Here is a 10,256-nt window from a genome sequence, read left to right as displayed (position 1 = left end):
TTTCTGAAAGAAAAATAATCTCCAAATACAAAATACTCAGTTCAAATCCATTCATAAACATACACGTTATCTGGCAATGCCAAAAGTACACCTCCAAATCAATAGGGGCGAGTTAGCTAATCGAGCTAGCTAGCAGAGCAAGCTACTTTGCATTTATTTGCATTGATGTAAATTAAACCGCTACAGTTTACAGTGGCGTTCGGAGTCAACAACGACAATTTGTTTTGTTCTGTTTTTTTTTTGCCATAACTTCATCATTGTGGACGTCTAAATGCCTAATTTCCCTTGCTTGTTTGACTGTTCTACTTACAGTGGTGGACAGGTGGACGCATGGTGGGTGGACGCATAGGACTGCTCCTTAGACCGTCGCATACAATGACGCGTTACGCGTAGCACAACACATTGTGCAAAAATATCAATCTTAATGAAAAAGTACAGTCTTCATATTTTATATCCTTGCTCAAAATTGGAAAAGAATCAGCACACATGTCTGAGTGAAGGAAACACGAGTAGCCTACATTGAAACACATCACTTCCCAGAATGCATCTATTTTCCGAACGTGTGTCATTACAGTCAGGAACAACCTCGAACTTCCTAACTACGGTGGCCGGCATATAACAAAACTAGAATAGTGCAATTCCTAATCACTACGGTGGCCAGCAGATCAGAACGACTTCAATACATAACAGAAAACTTAATGTCGAGTTGACGTCTGATCAGCCAAAGTGAACAACAAAAATATAATAAAGTGAAGTTTATTTACTTTCTAAACAATAGGCTACCATAAACCTACAGGCCACGTTTAAACCACGCCAATTTGGAGAGCGCAAGTTTTGAAACAACCCGTGAGGTGACCACGGAAATAAAAGCCATTCAATTGCACTGTTGTTACCTCTGTGGTCCGTCCACGGATTTGTAGTGATTCCGATGCAGTTAAGGAATCTGTGGGTGGACCACGGATGCTGCTTGCCATTAACATACATAGAAATTAATTCCGTGAGCCCAACACAAAATTTAAGGCAAATCCGTGAAACTGGCACAGATTTTTAGTTAAGGGTCCGTGTACATTTCACAGAATTCTGTGAGACCAGGCTGGATTTACTACAGGTGAAATGGGTAAAATTTTAAACTATAGATATCAAATTGAAACTTTCCCAGTTGTTTACTCACATTAAGGCAAAGATTTTTTGTATTGCAAGTTTTCTGAAATGTGATGTTTAGATATGCAAATGAGACCAGTTTTACTTAAATATGCAATAATTTGCATATATTTCTAGAAAACTAAATCTGAACAATAGGTACAGTCAGCTTCAAAATAATTGCTGCATTTTGCTTCTATATTGGATACCAAAAGCCTATGCAAAGGGAATATTAGATATCACTTCATATCACCTCAGAAATGAGGAAATCAAGTCAAGTCAAAATCAATGCGTTTCAATGGAAGTGCATTATAGAACAAATGATCGTCAATGATATGGTATGATGGAAGTATCTCAAGTCACATGCCAAGTCACATAAGGAAGATATTGACCTTTAGACAACATATCAAGTGAGTTGGCATGCACTGAGATAATGCAAAGAGCAAATCTCACTTTTAATCTGGAGAAGCAGCATAAATTACTCTTAATTCATCTCATGGAGGCATTTAACTGTGTAAATCCCACTTTTTTATCCATCTCATGGGCAAAAGAAAGAGATGAGGATTTCTCTTTTCTTGTGGGTGAGTGTGGAATTCAGAGGAAGCATGCGTCTGAATGTGGAACTCAGAGGAATCGTGTCAGACTCATCGCTTTCAGTTTCTACAGTTACACACGACCGATAATCCTACCCAACATCCATCAGGTGAGAAATGAGTCTTCTTACCTGAGCGTCCACAGTGGAGGAAGAGGAAGAACAGCACCAGCTGATGAAGAGCCATGAATGTGTGTGAGGAGTGTATCCGAGTCGATGTACAGAAAAGTGAGAGAACGACTGTTTCTATTTTCACTGGAAAGCATTTCTGGTCAACCTTCTTCCTCATTTTGGTGTGTGCGTAATAACCGCTGATGTAGCGTCAAGAGTGAGGATATTCTAACTTAAAATGCCCTCAAAACAGCCTAGGGCTCACAGGGTTAACATCTGCCAAGCTGAACGCCACAGCCCATAGGTGGCTTGCCTCATTGGCAACTTATGAGTTTAAAATTCAGCACTGCCCTGGCAGAAACAACATTGATGCAGACCTGCTCTCATGAAACCTGCTGGAGAGGGATCACTCAAGAGAATGGAAGGACATCCCCTCATCCGGAGTGAAAGCGACATGTCGGCGGGTTGATGTTGAAGGGTCGCCGAAGTGTGCTCTCCAACTGGTTGCACCTCCAGGGTGTGTTCCGGATGCATACGCTTATTCAGTGCAGTAAAATAGTGGAGCGTTGGAACCACTGACCAGAGATGACCTGAGTAAGGCCTACTCGCTTGATATTAGCACCAAGAGGATTAGAGAGGATATACTGAATGTGGCCATTCAGGCAGATCTTGTCCACCTCTGCAATAAAGCAAAATGCTTTCTATAATAAATTAAATATACGTAAATGACATATCTATGACAATGTTCAGTAACCTAATTCAGATATTGTGTGTTTTCCCACATCCCTCAGTTTGACAAGCTGTGTGCACTGGACTACCTTCCAATGTTCCTTTTGGCGGAAAAAAGGCAGGGGAACCTTGACTGTGGATGCGCTTCTGCCGGGCAACAGTGACCTGGAGGAAGACCTTGTGGAGAAGATCCAAAAGGCTTTGGGTCTGTACTAAAGAGTAAGTTCCGATCTTGTTTATTTAGTTTTTAAGGCGTACGTTTTTTCAAAGTCAAAGTTAGTTTTATTTGTCAATTTCTTCACATTTATTTGACATACAAAGGAATCGAAATTATGTTTCTCACTATCGCATGCATAGAGAAGCATCAATACAGGACTGGACAGGACAAACACTAAAGTGCACAGGCACAACAAGAACATATCCTAATCTCTGAAGTGCAAGTAGCTTAAGGCTTAGACTTTTAATTGGTACTAAAATAGCAAGATATAAAAAGAAAGATATAAATGTAACTCTAAGATGTTTCAACAGTGGACATTGAAAAAGTAGTGTACTGTGAAATAGCAGCTAAGGTTTATTTTGGTAAGGTTTTTTAGTGTAAAGACTGTCAGTAGTAATTATAATAGCCTTTATTGTTATTATGCTTATTATGCTTTTCAGTTCATTTCAAAAGGAAAGCCATGGCCTTTGAGCAAGCAGGACCCTCGTCCGAACTCTCCTGCGACAACAACCCCCTGTGACAAAACTGGACCTGCCCGAGACAAAACTGGACCCTACCGCGACAACAACCCTGGACCCTCCCGTGACAAAACTGGACCCGCCCGCGACAAAACTGGACCGTCCCGCGACAACAACCCAGGACCCTCCCGTGACAACAACCCAGGACCCTCCTGCAACAAACGTGGACCCTCCTGCAACAAACCTGGACCCTCCTGCAAAAAAACTGGACCCTACCATGCCACCAATCCTGGACCCTCCTGCAAAAAAAATGGACCCTCCCGCGACAACAACCTAGGACCCTCCCGTGACACCAATCCTGGACCCTCCTACAACAAAACTGGCGTAACGTAGTATTTGCAACTGTCAGTGTATTTTTAAGCAAGAATATGTGGGTGTGTCATATACCTTGTATTATTATTCTTTATAATTTGTGCATCATATATTTTGTTAGCCTAGAAATCTAGTCACAACCTAGCAGCAGGACATTTTTTTGCTTAGCAGGTTAGTCTACATTGCAATGATCTTTGCTGGGCGGACTAAGCAAGATAACGACAGTGCAGTCAACAGTGGTAAAATAATAGTGGCCGTTTCAATATCTGTTTGGCATCGACTTTGGTGGAGTTTGATTTGGGATTTTCTTAACTGCTAGTACTGAGCCCGGTTTGTGGACCATCCCAGAATATACATATGATGTCAGTCTTGCTTGTCAGGCTAATATTTTGTACAAGCCAAAATTCATTAGAATTTGGCAGTTAATCTTGCCTCAGGCAAGGTCCTGACCGGTATGTTCTTTGGTTGTATTTGAAGATCCAACCCAGCAGACAAAGGGAAAAGAAGGCAAGAAAAGTAAAGGTAGTGTACTATGTAGTCTTCCACACTACTTCATGTGCTGCAACTCATTCTGCAATCCACTTGTTGGGCACCCCACTTCTATATTGTTATAAAATCAACCAACAGTCTTGTTTTTTTGTAATCGTAAATCAACCCACACATACAGTATTTGTTGCTGCAGATGTATTGCATATTGTTTCAGGCAGTAATATTTTTTGTTTTGTCGTGATAAACTATGATACAAAATCAAAATGTTTCCTGTGTTTCAGAAACATGCCCAGAGTGCCAAAGAAGGGTACAGGACAATGACTTTGATTGTACAAGAATTATAAAGAAAAGAGTCAATGAGGTTGGTCTTAGTCTTACTGCACTGTACACAAGTCAAAGTAGAGTTCTCAATGGGCCTGAAAATTACTTCTGTATATGTATGTGTGACGGGGCGCATAGCTTCCGCCACCTCAGCAATGCTGCTTAATCGCTAGACTGAGCGCTAACGTCCGTTTATGTTTGTTGTATGTTTGTCACACTGTTTACCACTATGTAATTACCATGTCATTCATCACACAATTTCTGTAATTCCCGTTGCTGTTTTCCAGACGTCTAAAACACTCTACACAACGGTGAATTAGCCAGGCTTACTATTAACAATTACAACTCTTTACCGTTTAGAATCACCTTTACCATCTGTTAAGACCCTGGGTCTTAGGACTGTTTAGGAGTCTGACTCTTGCTGGGGCTCCGCCCCTTCATTCTACGTGTTCCCTATTTCTATGTCCTGCAGGGTGCTGAGTGGAAGGGTGGCGCCTAGGAGTTAATGGGCTGGACTATAAGGCCTGGGTTTCGATGGCTCCTCTCTCTCTCTGCTTGCTGCTTGCTGCTTGCTGCTGCTCTCTGCTCTCTGCTTTGGCGCATTTGGTGGCGTGATCCGTTGGGGAGAACATGGAGAGAGCCTCTCCGACCGAATAGCCCTTTGCGGGGAACTCCGTCTTCGCTGCGTTTAGCTTTTGTTTAGTTATATTTATTGTTACCCCTAGACAACATATCACATTACACTTTTGCTTAAACATCATATACTGACTTTTCTTCTGTAAATAAATATCATTTGTACACTGAACACTACGGTGTGGTCTCCCCATTTATGTCGGGTCTGCTGAGAGCCAAGCGGTCCTTGACACATCAAAACATTGTCTTCACGTTATCATTCACTAACATTCATTGTCTTTTTCGTTACAATAAGCACTCATCAAACATGTTTTGTCACATCAATGTTGTGTTTATTTAAGTTCAATACCTTGTAGCTTTGTAAGTAAAAGAGCATAACGTTTGTCTCACCGGCGTTCAGCGTCTCGTCGTCAGATTGTTGTGAAAGGGATTTCCTGGTCTGAATTCCTGCTTATCAGTGATGCGACTTCCGGGTTCACCGGAAATGAACCCCGGTTTTGTAAATGTGATATTTATGGGCTGTAAATTGAATGAATGTTATGCATTCTTATAGTGCCAGTGTTTAAATATTGTCTGTAATGTTTTTAGATATTTTGGAATGTCTTTATAGCTGTATTTAGCTTATTTATTGTTACTTGAGCATCCCCTGTATTGTCGAGTACAATGGTATGACCCAATTGTAGGGGCACACTTGGGCCTAACTTAAGCCAACCTGTTTCAGTGGTTCGGGAGAGCTAGTGAGGGTGAGACATGTCGTCTTGTAGCTCTTGTAACATTGACTAGTGTGCAGTCATTTTGAGAATTGTCTAGACAAAATTAGTACCTACATTTTTTGGCTATTATGTCAATTTATTTTCTTTATTGAAACAGTTTTCCTTTTCTTTTATTTACCTTTGTCATCATTGCTTTTGTTATTATTTGACTATTATATAGCCTAAGGGCCTTATTTTGGGGAAAATAAAAAACCCAATCTTATCCAAATCCTCCTGAGTCCTCCTGAGAGTGTTCCACCTATTGCTCAACCCGTCTCAACACATCTACCCATAACAGTATGAGAGAACAGCGGATGTAAAGCGAGTTATCCCGCTTTTGTTTCCATCGTCTACTCCATCCTTTACTGCAACCTTAGTGAACTGTATGTAAATGACCGTGTGCTTTTGTGTATGAGTGTTTCTCTGTCTGTGAGTTTTCGCTGTGAGTGTGTGTAGTGGGGATAATGGTGTGTGTGTGTGTGTCTACTTGCCTGCTCGTGTTTTATGTGTCTCTGTGTGTATATTTTTGAGTGTGTGTATGTCTGTGGGTAATGGTGTGTGTGTGTGTGTCCATGCGTGTGGGCGTGTTTATGCATGTGTTTGTGTACATTTGTGTGTGTGTGTGTGTGTGTGTGTGTGTGTGTGTATGTGTGTGTGTTGGTGCGTATGCCTGCCTGTCTACTATACTGTATGTGTAGATATGTGTGTGTGTCTGAGCGGGTGTAGTCACTAAATGTACACATGAATTCATTTATTTTATGAAATTCAACTTGGCATAATCCCAGAGGATGTCAGAATACACATGAACTTTGGTGCTGTTCATAACTCATCCAAAGATAGGGTTAATTGAAGCAATATAATATTGCATTTTCATTTTTTATCTTGGGGGTGCAAATCACAAATGACTGGTACTGGAAGGTAAGTTGATGTGGGCTCTTGAGACCACCACCCCATAAACATTTTGTCATTCTCGGTGCCACGGTTCAGGTAGTTAATTAGGAAAAAATTATTTTTGGGGGGGGCAGCGCAGGGGTGGAGTGGCCCCCGGGGACTTAACGAATATTTTCCGTAAAAGTCTACTGGGGCTACATGCCCACCAAGTTTAATGTACCCCGTGTTGCGGTGTCCCGGGAATCATTGACCAAACCTTGAAAAAACCTTGACAATCACTATGGCTGCATCCAAATACCCATACTAACGTACTATATACAGTAGTAGGCGAGACGCAGTAGGTCACAGTAGTCGTGCGTCCGAATGCTTAGTAGGCAGTGACTACTTGGCGAAAAGTACCCGGATTGCCTACTACCGCCACAGTATACAAAAGAAGACGAGCCGCCGAGAAAATCAAATCAAATAAGACAAAATTGCTGATGAGGCGAGAGCGACTGCTGCTGCTAATGTTTACAAATGTAAGTATATTAGGAGAAATGTTGAGTTTAAATGTTGGCTATTTCAAAAATTGGGAGAAGAAATTAATTCAGATAAATGTTCTTCAGTATCTCGTTGTACGTTAAATGTGATGATTGGTCAGGCAATAGTATGTAAAGCTAGCGTTATTTTGGAGTTCTGACACTGATTATTGTTTGTAATAATGCTGTAAAGTGAGTTGAGGTAAATTTGTTATTGTAGAGACAGTTGTGCTGTGCTGTGCTCTGCTCTGCTGTGCTGTGCTGTACTGTGCTGTGCGTATCGAGGGTAATATCATGTGCATTCCTGCTAAGAACACGATTAGCCTACCTGTTAACGTTAGTGTTGTAATCCGACCGGAGTTGTTTTTCCCCCCGATGCCGCAGGGACGGACAAGGATACAAGAAGACCGATCAAGTGGCAGACGGAGGAGGATCTTTTCACCGGGAAAAGAAACGGCACAGTCAAAGGTTTCGAGTACGTACAAATATATTTGTGTTTTGAAACTGCAGTAACAAAGTAATACTGTAATGTCAGGAAATGTGGCTCCAAGCATCACGATGTTTGTCTGAGGTGCATTCAATTAAGCTAAATGCCTTGCTAGCAAAATCTGACCCTGCAAAGCGAAACCAGTCGCTTCGGTAAAATTAACACATGAATGGTCATAAAATAAGCTTTCCAACGATATGTATATCGAGGGTATTACACAAACTATCGCTAAGATAACCACATTCAAAGTTGATATGGTTCTCCTGTCACGATATGCCAGAAGAGGAGAATTCACTTTTTTAAGTGGCGTGGACAGCGGGAATGACTGCAAATGTGTTGAATCTTTGTCGGGTTTAACAGTCGAAAGCGTATGTTTTTCCGTGAAACATTTTAACCGGGAAGTTTGTTTATTGTGGATTTTCTCAAAATAACGTTGTGCGCAAAGCAACTGATTTCGCTTTGAAGGGTCACAAATGTTAAGTGATGTCTGATGTGTCCACTAATAGTTTTTGTTTTTTATGGTTGTTTCCCCTGCAGACTTGTCATTCAGGAATCCTCCTTAGGAGGGAAGGTGTCTAAAAATGAAATGATGAAGAAATTAAGATGTGTGTAATTTAACAGGGTTATGTGTATTATATAACTAATATTTTTCCCCCTGGAAGAATTAGATTTCAGATTAAATCAGATTAAACTCCATTGTCCTTGTGCAGAGTACAAATGCAAATGCATCTGTTAAAGTGGATTTAAATATGGTTTTGTACTATAAACAATGTATCAGCGACATGTACAAATATGTGCAATATAATATCAGTATGAAACACGTAGACAGATATGTACAGCTATGTGCGTTACACAGCGTGAAAGTGTGGTGAAAATCATACTACTTGTGAATGTTTCATAGGAACTACAGTCTCCCCCATCTGGAGTGAGCACAGAGGGTGGAGAGGCGACAGTGGCATCCTGGAAGTGGTATTCCACCATGGACGAGGCAATCGGCAGGAGGCCATCAATAAGTCCGCCTTGCCTGATCGCCTCATCCAGCCAGGGGGGTTCTGTGGTCTCCCCAACCTCTGCTGCTCCTCTCAAACAAAAAGTTGCAGGCACTGGACTGAGTGAGTTGAGGGAGCTGCTGGAGGAGAGAAAGAGAGAGACAGAGAGAGAGATGCAGGAGATGGAGGAGACCTTCACTGCAACATCCCTTGGGGATCAATAAAGTATCTATCTATCTATCTATCTATCTATCTAACATAGCCATTAGCAATAGCTAACATGACAGGACGTCAAAAGAGTGCCATATGAACTTATTTGAGTCAGTCAACAGAAGGTCCAATAGGTACTTGTACAATCGGCAAGGCCAATATCTCCTTTAAAGGGGGGTCGGCTGCTAATTTACACCGGCACCTGAAAACAAGACACCCTGGGGTCCGGATCTTGGAAATGAGGAGAGAGGAGGCACCCACTGAAGGCCCCATCACATTGCACGCGGCATGCACTATGAAACCCATTACTTTTAATGAGAGCGCAGAAACGGGTCTACCGCTGCGCTCAGCGAAGCGCCTGGGGCACTTTGCCGCTGTTGCGCGTACCGCGGTCAAAGTTGAGATATGTTGAACTTTGACCACGGCACGCTGTAAGTGAATGGTCTTTTGCGCAGAGCCCAGCGGTAACCATAGAAATAGGCAACAGTAACCACCAGGGATGCAAACACACATGTGGTCAAAAAAGAGAGAGCCTCGGAGCGGGGGGGGGGGGGGGGGTGTAGGTGTGCTTAGGTGCGCAGTGTGGCACCGGTGGCTGTGGCGTGGTGCATTATGGGTATCGAGCATCTTGGAGGAAGGCCTATATATGGTCACTACGGTGAATGTAGGGGGGTCATGATGTTCAGTACCTTCACCCCGCGTACACACTGTCTCCGTCCGTCAACGCATCTCATTCACTTTGCATGGGGCGGACGCGAAATGCATTGTGGGTCCGTCCGTCGCTTCAGCTCCGTTGCCTCCGTCAAGAAAGTTGAGAAATGTTCAACTTTTCAGGCAGCGACGGATCCGTCAGCCAATCAGATCACGTGTATGCAAATACACATACGGCAGATCCAACCTCCGTGATCCGTTGACGGACGGAGACAGTGTGAATGCGGGGTTACTCTGAGTCAAAGTTGCTGTACCATCATCATCATCTTGGCAAACTATTGCACCTTGAGCATGCAGTGTATGCCGAAAAAAGCCATTGTAGTAATGTTTGGGCACTGAAATCTTGAAAGAACACCCAGTGCAACCTTTTTTTGTTTTGTCCAAAATGATTTTTGCAAATTGCAAAATCCCCCTAAACTTGCTGTTTAGGCCTATAGCCTATTAGCCCATCCCTACACATTCTCAGGTTTCAGTGAAATATTGGCACACCACTAATAATATAGACAAAACAATTACTGCCAAGTACAAACAAATGATGGGAATACTATTTTTTATATAAGCTAATGTCCAACCAGCTCCTCTATAAGACTAGCTCTTCTCAAAATTGCTTTATTGTGTTCTATATTCTATACTATA

The 10,256-nt window shown here is 42.2% G+C and overlaps 1 protein-coding gene and 1 long non-coding RNA gene across 3 annotated transcripts in view; both read right to left on the bottom strand.

The window, feature by feature from the left end:
- The window catches only part of LOC134088255 (uncharacterized), a 1,153-nt gene extending 415 nt beyond the window's left edge, over positions 1–738 (bottom strand). The window contains exons 1-2 of one of the 2 annotated variants that reach the window (XR_009939927.1): positions 311–738; positions 1–19 (exon numbers count right to left, since the gene is read on the bottom strand). The exon at positions 1–19 is cut by the window's left edge and continues 68 nt beyond it. This is a non-coding gene — a long non-coding RNA (uncharacterized LOC134088255). The remainder of the gene's footprint in view (positions 20–310) is intronic. The other variant, XR_009939926.1, reaches the window with a different exon arrangement.
- The window catches only part of LOC134087016 (uncharacterized), a 31,951-nt gene extending 29,998 nt beyond the window's left edge, over positions 1–1,953 (bottom strand). Inside the window, exon 1 of the mRNA XM_062540217.1 lies at positions 1,865–1,953. Within this exon, the coding sequence (XP_062396201.1) occupies positions 1,865–1,919 (55 nt within the window). The 5' untranslated portion in view covers positions 1,920–1,953. The remainder of the gene's footprint in view (positions 1–1,864) is intronic.
- Between the last annotated feature and the right edge of the window lie 8,303 nt (positions 1,954–10,256).

The sequence above is a fragment of the Sardina pilchardus genome, chromosome 7, assembly GCF_963854185.1.
Source record: "Sardina pilchardus chromosome 7, fSarPil1.1, whole genome shotgun sequence".
Taxonomy (NCBI): domain Eukaryota; kingdom Metazoa; phylum Chordata; class Actinopteri; order Clupeiformes; family Clupeidae; genus Sardina; species Sardina pilchardus.
This window is presented reverse-complemented; position numbering and strand designations above follow the sequence as displayed.